This window comes from Hemitrygon akajei, chromosome 31, assembly GCF_048418815.1.
Source record: "Hemitrygon akajei chromosome 31, sHemAka1.3, whole genome shotgun sequence".
Taxonomy (NCBI): Eukaryota; Metazoa; Chordata; class Chondrichthyes; order Myliobatiformes; family Dasyatidae; genus Hemitrygon; species Hemitrygon akajei.
In genome coordinates this window covers 25,490,808-25,507,309 of record NC_133154.1, presented here as the reverse complement: position 1 = coordinate 25,507,309, position 16,502 = coordinate 25,490,808, and the positions used below count along the sequence as shown (strand labels likewise).

General features: G+C 48.0%; 1 protein-coding gene across 1 annotated transcript in view; it reads right to left on the bottom strand.

The window, feature by feature from the left end:
- Positions 1–16,502, bottom strand: part of LOC140719342 (vesicular glutamate transporter 1) — a 125,309-nt gene that overhangs the window by 11,192 nt on the left and 97,615 nt on the right. The window contains exons 6-10 of the mRNA XM_073033914.1: positions 14,283–14,369; positions 10,647–10,789; positions 8,444–8,593; positions 3,576–3,708; positions 165–275 (exon numbers count right to left, since the gene is read on the bottom strand). Coding sequence (XP_072890015.1) covers positions 165–275; positions 3,576–3,708; positions 8,444–8,593; positions 10,647–10,789; positions 14,283–14,369 — 624 coding nt within the window. The remainder of the gene's footprint in view (positions 1–164; positions 276–3,575; positions 3,709–8,443; positions 8,594–10,646; positions 10,790–14,282; positions 14,370–16,502) is intronic.

Here is a 16,502-nt window from a genome sequence, read left to right as displayed (position 1 = left end):
CAAAACAACAAATTTCATGACATACTATGGGTGATAATAAACCTGATTCTGATTCACACTGCCAACATATGGTAATTCACGATAATGCGATCATGTTTATGAGAATCTCCTTCCAATAACACATGATAAGATCACAGGAAGAGAAGGACCAGAAGACCAGTCACCTGAGATAGCGAATCCACTGAAACCCACGGCCAGGACGAGGAAGGAGATGGCGATGCTTTTGGTGTGAGAGAAGCCCACCACGAGAAGAAAGGTTGCTTCCATCCCAAAACCTTCAAACGAAAGGAAGAGAGAGTAATGAAGGAGAATGAGATCGTAGCAAAGGTTGCACGGGGAACAAGATCATCCATGATTGAGTGGCGGAGCAGACTCGATGGGCCAAAGGGCCTAATTCTACTGCTCCTAAATCTTATGGTCTTATGGTCTTATGGTCTCTGGTCCGCCCAGAGTAGCTGCATTACAGAGGATCTGCAGACTGCTCCCAGGGGTGCACTCTGAGACAGATGCCAAGGGAAGATCGTTATCTCAGTGAAAACCACACTTGGGTCTGTCCATAACTTGGTGGTCTGATTTGAAGGCCATTCTCATTGAAGCAGGTGTCAAGTGCGGGTGGCTTAGTCACGTAGTGGTTAGCATAATGCCATTGCTATGCCAGCAACCCGGGTACAATTCCATCCTGTCTGATAGGAGTCATCCCTGAGACCATGTGGGTTTCCTCCAAATGCTCCAGTTTCCTCCCACATTCGAAAGGCATATGAGGTTTGCAGGTTAATAGGGGAGCACGGGCTCGTGTTGCTGGAGGTAACCTTGTTACCTCGCCAAGATCTGCTGAGGGACTCAGGGAAAGGGGCACTCTGGTCTGCCGGAAATTTGTTGGTGGCCTGCTGCGACGAGACGTCTGGAGGGAATGCCACCGACTGGCACGTGCCAGGCTGCAGAAGGACGTGCTGAGGGATGTACCAAGGCTCAGTGAGGGCTCGGTGCAGCAAAGGCTGGCAGGTGATGGTGGCAGTAGAGGAGGCCGTGGGTAGACATGTGGTGGTGGCATCCGTCGGTCTCGAGAGACCATCGATCTGTGCCTGGAGTTTCCAGGGCGCAGGCCTGGGCAGGGTTGTATGGGAGACCGGCAGTTGCCCAAGCTGCAGGCCTTCCCCTCTCCACGCCACCGATGTTGTCCAAGGGAAGGGCACTAGGACCCATACAGCTTGGCACCGGTGACGTCGCAGAGCAATGTGTTGTTAAGTGCCTTGCTCAAGGACACAAACACGCTACCTCAGCTGAGGCTCGAACCAGTGACCTTCAGGTTACCAGTCTGATGCCTTGCCCACTAGGCCACGCACCAACACATACTGGTAGACATACCGGAATGGGAATGGGGAGTGGCTGAAGGGTCCCAAAATGTCGACTGCACTCTTTTCCATAGGTGCTGCCTGGCCTGCTGAGTTCCTCCAACGTTTTGTGTGTGTCGCTCGGATTTCCAGCATCTGCGGATTTTCACTTTAGGATACGGGTGGAATCGGCGGGAGGGAAGAGTGGGAGTCGTGACAAAGGCTGGGAAGTGAGGAGGGAAAATGTCAAAGGGCTGACGATGATGGAGTCTGATAGGACAACAAGGTGGAACGTGCAATCAAGGAATCGGGGAGGGAGGCGGGGAGAGCAGGAGGGGTGGGGTTGGGAACTGGTAGGGAGGATCCAATCATTCAAACAGGTTTTAAGGAGGGTTGTGGAAAAGCTATAAGAGTGGTGATGCAAGGAAGGGTACACTGGAATTAAAGAGGGTGCTGAGGAGGTTCATTGCAATGATACCAGGAATGAAAGGGTTAATATATGAGGCACATTTAATGACTCTTAGAACAGAGATGAGGAGGATTTTTTTTTGGGCCAGAGGGTGGCGAATCTGTGAAATTCATTGCCACCATCGGCTGTGGAGGCCAAGTCTTTGGGTATATTTAGAGTGGAGGTTGGTAAGTTCTTGGTTAGTCAGGGATTCAAAGATTACAGGGAAAAGACAGGAGAATGGAGTTAAAGAGGGTTAACATACCAGCCATGATGGAATGACGGAGTAGAGTTGATGGGCCAAATGGCCTAATCCTGCTTCTATTACTTATGGTCTTATGGTTGTATGCTGAGGGAGGGAATTCCAGAGTTATGGTATCTCAGCAGTGGGAAGCACTTCCATCTAGTGTATGTTTACAAGTTCATATCCAAAACTCCATGGTCTGATGTTTCTGCCTCCATCACCTTTCAGGCAGTGACTTCCAATCTCCATGGCAGTGTGGGAATAAACAAAGTTCTCCCATCTCCCCTCTGATTGTTCTGTGAAATATCCACTCTCCATTTCCCACAACAGGTGCTGTCTGACCCCCACCGACTCCCTCCAACATCCCGCGTTTTGTTACACCTGCAGTCGCCCGTTGTCTCCTTCTGCAGTCTCTGGACCCGCCTGCCCAAGGCACCGGGCTGTCCTTATTTGGAGACACAAGAGAGACTGCAGGTGCTGGAATCCGGAGCAACACACAGTCTGCTGGAGGAAGAGGGAGGGCCGAGAAGCTTCTGTATCAGGAAAGGAATTGTCAACGCTGCAGTTGGAAACCCTGCACCAGTCCTGATCAACAGTTCTTACCGATAGGTGCCGCTCGATCCACTGAGTACTTCCAGCAGACTGCTTGGGTTGACTGTAGGTGCTCCTGATTTACTCTGTTTGCACCCCCATAGCTTTATAATTGCGTGCATAGATGAAAGAAAAATGGACGGCTATGTGGGAGGGAAGAGGAGTTAGATTGATCTTCGAGTGGGTTAGAAGGTTGGCATAGCATTTGTTCCATGTTCAATAGTAGGTTCTATGTTCAGGAATGGTGGTAGAGGCAGATATTTTTAGATAGGCACATGGATGAAATAAAAACGGAGGACTATGTGGGAGGGAAGGGTTAGATTGATCTTCGACTGGGTTAGAAGGTTGGCACAACAATGCGGGCCGAATGGCCCATACTGTTCTGTGTTCTATCTGACTTCAAAATTAATCCATCAACAAGGACATGTTGGCCAAAAGTGAAGACTGGTTAAAGGGAGATTTCAGACTAACATCATGAAGCATTTCTTTACATAACTAGTGGTGAACACATGGAACAAACTACCTAGTTGTGTAGCTGAGACTAGTAGCTCAGAGACTTTCAAATCTAAACTCAATAGTTATTTCAACACACTATGTGAATAGGAATTCAGCAAGCTTTGGTGCGCTGAGTGGTCTGTTCTTGCCAAAAACTTATAATGTTCTAACGTTCTTGTTTAGCCTCCTCTGTTCCAAAAACAAAACCATCGCACTTGGTGAAACTTTGAGCGTAGCAATGATTTTCCAATGGCAATGTTTTCATAGGTTCCTCCCATCCAACCCCTTTCGTTTAACACTGCAGGAGCCTCGAGTTGCGGTGGAAAGAGATGGACTTGTGGTGGGAGAGTGTGTTGGGGTCCGCGTGATCATTGGGAGCGGGCCAGGACATGGCGACGGGTAAGTGGGCTTGGTATCGGACTGAGAGGTAGCCCTATCCCCGTAGAGAAACTCTGCAGAAACAAACCTCCACAGTTCATCAGCTTCCGGACATTGGTGGTGGACATGATGTTCTTGGATCGGAGGAAATCAGCGATTTGCCCGCCAATGGGCACGATGATTGTCATGACGAGATGGGGGAGAGCAGACAGCAGGCCGACCTGAGGGGAGGGAAAGGTGAATATGGAATTAATGACCTCAGATACCTTAGGGCCTGGTGTTCGCTACTAGCTCCTTCAAGCTGTTCAGTGGAATAGAGCATTGGGCACTTTGTTGAAGTGAGACATGGTCCCAGTTGTTCAAAGTACTCGCCACTTGATACCCGGTCCCATAGTCTACTCTGGTCAGTGGCACAGGCAACTTCCAGCTAAATGCAAAGCACCACAACAGGCCGTTCAGCCCATTTAGTGCATACTAGTGACTATTCACCACACCAATCTCCTGCAACTTCACCACATCCAGCGCGCAAAATCAGAACGTTCAGCAGGACTGGGTGGCAGCAGAATTAACTCTTCAAGCTGCTGACCTCTCTTCCAATGTTCTGAAGAATTAACCCCGTTTCTCTCTCACCGCAGATGCTGACAGGACTGCCGAACATTTCTAATGTTTTCTCACAGCCGGTGGGAGTGAGTTCCGTGTTCTCACGTCCCTCTGTGTAGCAAAACTTCTCTTGCGACAGCCTGTCTCTGGTTGGCTTTGGACCTCCCCGTTGGAGGGAAGTCTCCTTTATCTTGTTGGTATGACAGGTAGTGTAATGTTTTATAGTGCGTTCAATTCCCACCGCTCTCTGTAAGGTGTTTGTACGTTCTCTCTGTAGCCCCCTGGGCTTCCTTCAGGTGCTTCGATTCCCTCCCACATTCTAAAGATGTACAAGTGAGGGTTACTAAGCTTTGGGCAGGCCATGTTGGCACCGGAAGTGTGGCCATACTTGCAGGCTGCCAAGGATCGTGTAGGTTGTCGACTTGAACAACACATTTCACTGTACGTTTTGTTGTTTCAACGCACAGGTGGCAAATAAAGCCAACCTTTAAATCTCAAAAATCTTTAAACGCAGGATCACGATCTGAAACCTGATCCACCCTCTCGCTGTTTGACCTGCCGAGTTCGCCTCGCAGCTTAGAACCCAGAACCGTACAGTGCTGGAACAGTCCCTTCAGATCACCATCTCTGCTGAAAATTACTGAAGTAAACAAACACCTTTTGCCTACACGTGGTCCATATCCCTCTATTCTCCACATTTTCATGTGCTTGACTAAAAGCCTCAAACTCCTCCGTCCTGTTTGCTTCTGCCATCACTCCTGTCAGCCCAATTCCGGCACCCACCGCTCTCCGGGTAAAGGACCTGCTCCGCACACCTCCTTCAAACTGACAACAAAACACACACGCATACAAATTATTCCTTTCCATTGAAGCTGCTTGACCTGCTGAGCTCCTCCAGCATTTTGTGTCTGTTATTTTGGATTCCCAGCATCTGCATAATCTCTTGTGTTTATTCTTTAAACTTCTTACCTTAAGCTATGCTCCCCACTACTTCAGATTTTGACCCAGAGTAAAAGACCCTATTCATCAGTGCCTCACACTTGCCAATTTCTACAGAGTATCTCATCAAAGACACTTGGAACATTCTACAGATGTACTGTGGAGAGCGTTCTAACTGGCTGCATCACCATAAGATCATAAGACATAGGAGCAGAATTAGGCCATTCAGCCCATCGAGTCTGCTCCTCCATTCCATCATGGCTGATCCTGATCCCACTCAACTCCAAACACCCGCCTTCTCACCATAACCTTTGATGCCCTGACCAATCAGGAAACTATCAATTTTTGCTTTCAATATGCCTACGGTCTTGACCTTCACAGCTGTCTGTGGTAGAGCATTCCACAGACTCACTACTCTCTGGCTAAAAGAATTCCTCCTTACCTCAGTTCTAAAGGGTCACCCCTCAATTTTGAGGCTGTGCCCTCTAGTTCTGGACACCCCACCACAGGAAGCATCCTTTCCACATCCACCTTATCTAGTCCTTTCAACATTCTATGGCTTTCAATGAGATCTCCCCTACATTCTTCTAAATTCCAGTGAGTACAGGCCCAAAGCTGCCAAACGCTCCACATAGGTTAACCCTTTCATTCCTGGAATCATCCTTGTAAACCTCCTCTGGACTCTCTCCAATGACAACAAATCCCTTCTGAGATATGGGGCCTAAAACTGTTGATAATGCTCCGTGCAGCCTGACTAATGACTTATAAAGCTTCAGCATTACCTCCTTGTTTTTATATTCTATTTCTCTTGAAATGAATGCCAACAATGTATTTGCCTTCTTTACCACAGACTTGACCTGTAAATTAACCTTCTGGGAATGTTGCACAAGGGCTCCTAAGTCCCATTGCACCTCTAATGTTTGAATTCTCTCCCCATTTAGGTAACAGTCTGCACTTTTGCTCCTTTTACCAAAATGTATTATCATACATTTCCCAACGCTTGAGTCCATCTGCCACTTTTGTCGCCCATTCTTCCAACTTGTCTAAGTCGTTCTGCAATCAGCTTGCTTCCTCAGCACTACCTACCCCTCCACCTATCTTTGTATCATCCGTAAACTTTGGCACAGAGCCGTCAATTCCATTATTTAAATCCTTGACAAACAATGTGAAAGGTAACGGTCCCAATACTGGCTCCTGAGGAATACCACTAGTCACTGGCAGCCAACCAGAAAAGGCCCCCTTTACTCCCACTTGCTGCCTCCTGCCCATCGACCATTCCTCTTTTCTGTAATGCCATGGGATTTTATCTTGTTAAGGAACCTCATGTGTGGCACCTTATCAAATGCCTTCTGAAAATCCAAGTAAATGGCATCCGTAGCTCACCCACTTGGTTCACCCTGCTTGTTACTTCCTCAAAGAACTCTAACAGATTTGTCAGGCAAGATTCTCTTTACAGAAACCATGCTGACTTTCACTTATTTTATCATTTGTCTCCAAGTACCTCAAAACCTCATCCATAATAATGGACTCCTACTCTTTTCCAACCACTGAGGTTAGGCTAACTGGCCTATAATTTCCTTTCTTTTGCATTCCTCCCTTCCTAAAGAGAGGAGTGACACTTGCAAATTTCCAGTCCTCTGGAACCATGACAGAATCAAGTGATTCTTGAAAGATCATTACCAATGCATCTGCTATCTCTTCAGCAACCTCTCTCAGAACTCTGGGATGTAGTCTATCTGGTCCAGGTTACTTAACCACCGTAAGAAATTTCACTTTGCCTAACACCCTTTCCTTTGTAATAGCAATGGCACTCTCTCCTGCTCTCTGACACTCACGGAGCTTTGACATACTACCAGCATCCTCCACAGGGAAGACTGATGCAAAGTACTTATTAAGTTCATCTGCCATTTCTTTGTCCCCCATTACAACCTCACCAGCATCATTTTCCAATTGCCCAATATCAACTCTCACTTCCCTTTTACTCTTAATATAACTGAAAAAACTTCTGGTATTGTGCTTTATATTATCTGTTAGTTTGCCCTCATATTTCATTTTTCCCTTCTTATGGCTTTTCTAGTTGCCTTTGGTTCGATTTTAAAAGCGTTCCAAACATCCAACTTCCTATTCACTTTTGCTACATTATACGTCTTTTCCTTGGCTTTTATGTAATCCTTAACTTCCCTCGTCAGCCACGGTTGCCTAGCCCTGCCATTTGAGAGCTTCTTCTGTGGGACATATCTAACCTACACCTTGTGAACTATTCCCAGAAATTCAGCTACCTCTGCTCTGCTATCATCCCCGCCAGTATCCTCCTCTAGTCAATAGACAATAGACAATAGGTGCAGAAGTAGACCATCCGGCCCTTCAAGCCTGCACCGCCATTCTGAGATCATGGCTGATCATCTACTATCAATACCCGGTTCCTGCCTTGTCCCCATATCCCTTGATTCCCCTATCCATAAGATACCTATCTAGCTCCTTCTTGAAAGCATCCAGAGAATTGGCCTCCACTGCCTTCCGAGGCAGTGCATTCCAGACCCCCACAACTCTCTGGGAGAAGAAGTTTTTCCTTAACTCTGTCCTAAATGACCTACCCCTTATTCTCAAACCATGCCCTCTGGTACTGGACTCTCCCAGCATCTGGAACATATTTCCTGCCTCTATCTTGTCCAGTTCCAGTCCTCCTGGGCAAGCTCTTCTCTCATGCCTCTGTAATTCCCTTTATTCCATTGTGATTCCGATGCATGCGACTTATGTTTCTCCCTCTTAAATTGCAGTATGAATTCAATCATATTATGATCACTGCCTCCTAAGGGTTCCTTTACCTTAAGCTCCCTAATAAAATCTGGGTTATTACACAGCACCCAGTCTTAGACGGCCTTTCCCTGAGTAGGCTCAAGCACAAGCTGCTCTAAAAAGCCATCTCGTAGGCATTCAACAAATTCCCTCTCTTCTAATACAACACCAACCTGATTGTCCCAATCCCCTTGCATATTGAAGTCTAATGCGATGCTAATGTACACCTTTTACCAGAAAGATGAAGTAAATAAAAAGAAAATAAAAGTAAAATAAATAAAGTAGATAAAAATAGAACACATGAAGTCAGAGCAAGAGTCGGCCATCTGGCCCACTGAGCCCGCTCTTCCTTTAAGTCTATCTTTAATAAATTTAATGAGGAAGCCTCTACTTCTTCCCTGGCCAGATAATACCACAGATTCACTACTCTCTGGGAAATATAGTTTCTCCTCATCTTCATCCTAAATCTTTTTCCATGAATATTGAGGCTATAACCCTAGATCTAATTTCATCTACTAGTGGAAACAACTTTCCTCATTCGAACTTCTCTACCGTTTTGTTAATTGTAAACGTTTCTATGAGATCTCCAACCCTCTGTGTGTATTAGGATGCATGCTGTACCTTGCTGATTTCAAACCCAAAAACTTCCTCAAAGTACGCTGGCTGGCTGATCAGAAGCAGGTAGAAGGTCCAGCTGCGACAGAAGTTGGCCACGATGATGGCGTAGACAGGCATTGAGGTGAAAAACCTGTGCCAGGGCGCCTTGAATTTCTGTCGGAAGACGCAACCAAGAAGAGAATCAGGTCATGGTCAAACTCACAGTGAACCTGTCCACCCCTCCCACTCCTCACCCACCAGGTCCCCAGTCTCCCAACAAACCTTCAAATCAAACAACTCAGTGCACTTGTGTGTATTGTCCAATACTCCCACTGCTTTCCTCCTTCCTTATGGTCCGGTAAATAACCTCAGTTTTCTCTCAGGTTTATTCCCGATGACTCCAGCAATGCAGGGGTTAATGTAAGAGGAGCACTTGATGGCTCTGGGCCTGGACTCACTGAAGTTTAGAAAAACGAGGAGGGATTCTAACTGAAAACTATCAAACATTGAAAGGCCTAGATAGGGTGCGTGTTGAGAGGATGTTTTTCATAGTGGGGGAGTCTAGGACCAGAGGGCACAGACTCAGAATAGAAGGATTTCAATGTCTAAGAGAAGTTTGGTTGGTAATGGATGAGAGAGATGGACGGTTATGGTCCGGGTGCAGGTTGATGGGACCAGGCAGTTTAAATGGTTCCACATGGACTGGATGGGCCAAAGGGCCTGTTTCTGTGCTGTAGCTCTCTGTGACATCTCTTTAGAAGAGAATTAAGGAGGGATTTCTTTAGCCAGAGGGTGGTGAATCTGTGGAATTCATTGCCACAGGTGGCTGTGGTGGCCACGTCATTGGATATATTTAAAGCAGAGGTTGCTAGGTTCTTGATTAATAAGGGTGTCAGATGTTACGGGGAGAAGGCAGGAGAATGGGGTTGAGAGGGATAGTAAATCAGCCATGATGCAATGGTGGAGCAGACCTGATGGGCTGAATGGCCTAACTCTGTTCCTATGTCTTATGGTCTTATGGTTTGTATAAACCCCTTTAAATTATGGGACAGGAGCTGTGGTGGCAAAGCTGAAGCGTGATCTGAGGACCCTTGGGGGCGGGGGGGAGATTTCATGACACATGGAAGCCGTTCCTGATGAGGGTCTAATTGGGAGTAGGAGTTGGGGGGGGGGGGGTCAAAGGCCAATCTTACTCATTTCCTTGTGAGCTTAGAGGAAACACATCTATTCCTCCTGACCTCTCCGCCCTCCCAGGAAGAAGTGGTTTGAAGCCTTTCAGGAAGTGCGAAGCTCTGCCCAAGCAGGGGATTGAGCTGGTGTCACACACTAAACGCTGCAGGAACTCAGAAGGTCAGGCAGCATCTACGGAGGGTAATAAACAGTCAATGTCATGGGCTGGGACCCTTCATCAGGACTGGAAAGGAAGGGGTCAAACGCCAAAGTAAGAAAGTGGGGGAGAAGTGACTGAGGGCAGCTAGAATGGGGGATGGAAAACAAGAGGGGGGGGGGAAGGGGAGAAATTACTGGAAGTTAAAGAAGTTGACGTTCATGCCATCAGGTTGGAGGCTAACTCGATGGAATATGAGGAGTTGCTCCTCCAACCTGAGAGTGGCTTCATCATGGCATCAGAGGAGGCCAAGGCCTGACATGATGGAATGGGAATAGGGACTGGAATTAAAGTGGATGCCATCGGGAAATCCTGCCTGTTGTGAACGGAGCAAAAGTTCTTGACAAAGCAGCCCCGCCCCCCCCAATCTACGTCGGGTGTCGCCAACGCAAAGAAGACTGCACTGAGAGCACTGGATGCTGTAAATGATTCCGACCGATGCTCAGGTATTGCCTCATCTGGCGGGACTATTTGGGGCCTCGAAGGGAGGAGGTGAATGGGCAGGTGTAGCACTTGTACCTCTTGCCGGGTTAAGTGCCAGGAGGGAGATTATTGGGGTGGGACGAATGGACAAGGGAATCACGAAAAGACTGATCCCTGCAGAAAGTAGAGAGTTGGGGGGGGGGGGGGGGAGGGAGGGAAAGATGTGTTTAATGATAGGACCCTGTGGAAGATGCATAATATGCTGGATGAGGAAGCTTGTGTGGTGCAGGTCCAGTTGGTTTCCTCATCAAACTCTGACAATGGGACGACCCTCACCCTTGCACCAGCAGGATCTGGGTTCAAATCCCACTTCCCCCTCTGTTCAAAACGTGGGGCTTGGAGAAAGGACACACTCACCGCTAGAGGGTTCATAAGGTTGGCACCTTCTCCAATGGCTTCCTCGATATAGATCTTCTCCTGCTCCGTAATGGTGGGGTGCTTGGCTGGGCTCTCAAAGGACACCAGTAGCCAAAACACGTACCACACCAAGCCAAAGCTTCCTGAGGGACAAGAGAAAGGTGGAAAGGGATTTATTTTGGAGCATCCAATACTTTTGTGTATGGACCGAGCTGCCAGAGGAGGTACAATAGTATCATTTAAGAAGCACTTGGACAGGTACATGGAGGGACAAGCCTTACAGGGATATGGGATGAACGTAGGAAATCGGGACTAGCATGTGGTCAGCATGGACTGCTTGGGCCGAAGGGCCTATATTTATGCTATGCTGTTCTATGACCCTGTTCCCTCCAACATGCGCTGACAGAGTCACAGGGTCATTCTGGAGGGAAACACGCCCTTTGTCCGCATTGTCCATGCCGGCTGGGTTACCTAACGAGCTGATCCCATCTGCTCTCATTTGGCCCACAGCTCTCTCAACCTCTCCTATCCACGGACTTACCCCGATGATGAGGAGAGATAATGTGTCTGCCTCAATCGCTATTTCCAGCAACTCGTCCCAAATACGCACTTACCTTCACACGAAGAAGTTGCCCCTGAAGTCCCATTTAAAGTTCTTGCCTCTGATCTTAAGCCCGCATACATCCTCTTGTTTCTCGCAATTCCTTCTTGGAAAAAGAAACTTTGTGCTTCCACTCTGTCTGTGTCTCTCACGATCTTATCAAGTCACCCCTCATCTCCGGCGTTCCAGGGAAGAACGTCCCAATCTATGCGGCCTCTGATAACTTACACCCCCAAGTCCAGACAACCTCCTGGTAAATCATTCACGGAATCATGCAACACAGAAAATGGTTCCTCAGGCCCCTGTGCTGGCCAGCAACCACTTATACCGACCCCATTCTCCCCCACTCTCCCATAAACTCCCCCCCCAGATTCTACCAGGGACAATTTACAGTGAAACCCACTGACACACACAATGTGGATGTGGGAAGAAACTGGAGCTCCTTGGAGGGACATGCAAACTCCACACAGACAGTATCACCAAGTGCAGGTTACTGAAGCAATGGAGAATCAAATCCCATTTATGCTCATCCTACACCAGTACAGGCCCTTCAGCCCATTAATGTTGTGCTCCCCCTTTTAACCTACACTAATATATTCTCCGCACATTCCTGTTGTTATTCCAGATTCTATGCCTCACCTACACGACGAGACCCCCCCCCCCCCCCCCCACGTCTTTGGGATGCGGGCGGAGATCGGATCACCCGGAATAAACCTCCTAGTTCTACAGGTGCAGCACCCGAGGTCAGGATCGAACCTGGCTCTCTGGTAGTGCTGTGAGGCAGTGGCTCTACCTGTTGGGCCAGCTTGCTGCCCTGTGCATCTCAGCGTCAGTTCCTGGTTACAGGGAGCACCCCAAAGGCAGACAGAAGCAGTTCACACCAGTATCACCATTCCAGCTGTTGTGTCAATGCCAGGTTAATGGCATTTGGCTATCATTTTAGGTCACGTGATTGTCACATGGGTGTGGCTAAGCGTCCTTCTGTGTTTTTGGGTTAAGTTACCCTCAGGGACAAGTCCCGCTATCTGACACTTAATGTTGACAAAAATAGAACGTAAAACATTACAGCTCACTACAGGCCCTTCGGCCCACAATATTGTGCTGGCATTTTAACCTACACTAAGGTCACCCTAACCCTTCCCTCCCATATCTTTCAATTTTTCTATCATCCATGTGCTTATCTAAGAATCTCTTACATGTTCCTAATGTATCTGCCTCTACCACCACCCTTGGTAATGTGTTTCATGCACCCACCACTCTCTGTAGAAGACCGACCTTTGACATCCCCCCGTAGAACAGAGAAATTCACAGCACATTACAGGCCCTTCGGCCCACAATGTTGTGCTGACCATGTAACCTACTCTAGAGACTGCCTAGAATTGCCCTCTATTTTTCTAAGCTCCATGTACCTATCTAAGAGGCTCTAAAAATACCCTGTTGTATCCACCTCCACCACCATCCCCCACAGCCCATTCCACACACCCACCGCTCTCTGTGTGAAAAACTTACCCCTGACATCCCCTCTGTACCTGCTTCCAAGCACCGTAAAACTGCGCCCACTTGTGTTAGCCATTTCAGCCCTGGGAAAAAGCCTCTTGCTATCCTCATGATCAATGCCTCTCATCATCTTATACACTTCTATCAAGTCACATCTCATCCACCGTCGCTCCAAGGAGAAAGAGCTGAGTTCACTCAACCTATTCTCATAAGGTACGCCCTCCAATCCAGGCAACATCCTCGTAAATCTCCTCTGCACTCTTTCCATGGTTTTCATATCTTTCCTGTAGTGAGGTGACCAGAACTGAGCACAGTACTCCAAGTGGGGTCTGACCAAGGTCTTATAAAGGTGTAACATTACCTCTCGGCTCTTGAACTCAATCTCATGGCTGATGAATGCCAACACACCATACGCCTTCTTAACAACACTGTCAACCTACACAGCAGCTTTGAGTGTCCTGTCAACCCAGACCCCAAGATCTCTCAGATCCTCCAAACTGCCAAGAGTCTTACCGTTTATATTATACTTTCCTCCAATCACCTTAAAATTATGCCCCCTTGTATTAGCCATTTCCGCTTTGGGAAAAAGCCTCTGACTGGCCACTCAATCTATAAACATGAGAGGTTCTGCAGTTGCTGGAAGTCCAGAGTAGAACACGCAAAGTGCAGGCCAGGGACCGTCAATGGAGAGGAACAATGACAGACATCCCACCTCTCCTCGAAGTTCTGGGAGTCTACCACACATTGATAGTGGCTCCCCGACACCCACAAATGATATACAATATCGTGGAAATCGGTTTTTTGGGAGAGCGAGAGCGGGGGAGTGGGAGAGGGAGAGGTGAGTTTAACAGGCGTCATTCGTTCATTAGCATAGCTAACGTTATTTAAACTACCGGTAGCTGGCTAGCTGCTAAGGAGCTACTCTATTGAAGACATCCCACCTCTCCCGGGAGTCTCCCGCAAATTGATGGCATTACTTCCCTGAAATGAGTTTTTGCAGGGTGGGATGTCTGCAATGACTCAACGTTTTGGGCCAAGACCCTTCAACAGGACTGGAAAGGGAGGGGGGCAGAAACCAGAATAAGAAAGTGTGTGTGTGGAGGGGGTGGAGTGAAGGGGAATGAGTACAAGCTGGAAGGTGAGAGGTGAAGCCAGGTGAGGGGAAAGTAAGTGGGTGGGCGAGGGGGGGGGGGGGAATAAAGTGAGAAGCATGGAGCTGATTGGCAGAAGAAGTAAAGGGCTGAAGAAGAAGGAATCTGATTGGAGAGGAGAGTGGACCATGGGAGAAAGGGAAGGAGGAGGGGCACCCGAGGGAGGTGATAGGCAGGTGAGGAGAAGAGAAGGGTAAGAGGGGAGCCAGAATGGGGAATGGGAAAGGAGAGAAGGGGGAAGAGGAGAGAAAGTACCAGAACTCACTTCCCTCTGGTGCCCCTCCTTCTTACCAATACCACTACCAATGATCAAAGGGCAGCAAGGGATGGAGGATGTGAACTGCCCAGTGTGTACTGGCATGCTCTTAGAACCCCTCTTGCACGTACCGTAGACATAGAAGACCGAGCTCCACCCTGAGTACTGGACAAGGACTCCCGCAAGGGGCATGGCCACAACAGCTCCCGCGTAGGAACCTATGAAGGAAATACAACACAAGGTTCAAGTTTATTTATCACGTGTACACCAAAACATACAGCGAAATGCGTTACTTGTGCTAACGACCAACGCACCCGAGGATGTGCTCGGGCCAGCCCACAAGTGTCGCTGCACGTTCAGGTGCCGACTTAGAACGTCACAGCGCCTGGCACACAACAAGCAACAGCGCAGAGCGACGAAACAAACCCCATTCCTCCCTCCCACCCACTCACCAGGACCGTCCTCCAACTTCACCACAGGCCACACTTTAGTCCTCAAGCCTCCCCCCTCCACCCTCCACCCTCCACCCGCCATCCTCCACCCGCCATCCTCCCCCCTCCACCCTCCACCCTCCACCCGCCATCCTCCCAAGTGATTTTAAGGCGGCGCAGAGCTGCAGCTGGTAAAGCTGCTGCCTACAGTTCCACTGACCCCTGTTCAATTCAAAGTTCAAAGTGAATTTGTAAAAGTACACAATGTCACCACGGACGGCCCTGAGATTTATCTTCTTGAGGGCACACTCAGTAAGTCCAAGGTTAGGGTGGGATTAGTGTAAATGGACGGTTTGCTGAAGGGCCTGTACGATCTCTCTACAACACTGTCGGCACTAATTTGCTGATGAAACGTTAAAATAAATTTATTATTAAAGTACATATATATCACCATATACAACACTGAGATTCATTTTCTTGTGGGCATTCACAATAAAATATAAGAAACACAGTAGAAGCAATGAAAGACCATCCCCAACAGGACGGACAAACAACCAATGTGCCAAAGGCAGCAAACTGCAAATACAAGAGGAAAAAAAACAACTAATAATAATAAATAAATAAACAATAAATAGTGAGAACGTGAGATGAAGAGTCCTTGAAAGTGAGTCCATAGGTTCAGTGATGGGGTGAGTGAAGTTGAGTGAAGTTATCCCCATTAGTTCAAGAGCCTGATGATTGTTCCTGAACCTACTGGTGTGAGTCCTGAGGCTCCTGCACCTTCTTCCTGATGGCAGCAGTGAGAAGAGAGCATGGCCTGGGTGGCACTGGTCCTTGGCGATGGATGCTGCTTTCTTGCGACAGATCTCTGTGCGGATGTGCTCATTGGTGGGGAGGGCTTCACCCATGATGGACTGGGCCATATCCCTTACTTTTTGTAGGGTTTTCCATTCAAGGGCATTGGTGTTTCTGTACCAGAGGAAACCAGTCAATATACTCTCCACCACACATCTATAGATGTTTGTCAAGGCTTTAGCTGTCATGCCAAATCTTTGCAAACTTCAAAGGAAGAAGAGGCACTGCCGTGCCTTCTTTGTAATTGCACTTATGTGTTGGACCCAGGACAGGTCCTCTGAAATGATAACACTAAGGAATTTGAAGTTGCTGATCCTCTCCACCGCTGATCCCCCGAAGAGGATGGGATCATGGACTTCTCGTTTCCTCCTCCTGAAGCCAATAATCAGCTCAATTGCTGACATTGAGTGAGAAGTTGTTGCTGAGGCGCCACTCTGTCAGATTTTCTAACCCCTCCTAAGTGATCCATCACCACCACTGATTTGGCCAACAACTGTGGTGTCGTCAGCCAACTTAGTTATGGCATTTGAGCTGTGCTTAGCCTCACAGTCACAAGTGTAAAGCGAGTGGGGCAAGGGGGCTAATCCTGGTGCTGCGCCTGTGCTGATGGAGATTGTGGAGGAGATGTTGCCAATCTGAACTGACTGTGGCGTGTTAGTGAGGAAATCCGGGATCCACAAGGGAGGTTCAATTCCACATCCGGTGCTGCCTGTGCGAAGTTTTCCCTGTGACCACGCTGGCTTCCCCCTGTGTCCTCCAGTGTCCTCTCACATTCCAAAAGTGTGCGGGTTGCTGGCCACAGAAACTTGCCCCTCATTGTGTGAGGGAGGAGTGGGATCTGGAGCTAGCTGACGGGAATGTGGGGAGAATGAAACTGGTTATTTTAAAAACCAAAATAAACTTTATTCTTAATATGAAATTATTTACCAGAATAAACAATGCAGTAACTTTTCATTCTTACATTCATAATGAATGTGTAAAGTTGTATTTTGTTACATTCCTTAAAACCAATAGGGCTGTTGCCACTCATTTGGCCTCTAAGGGCAGTGCACTGTCACAGTAATT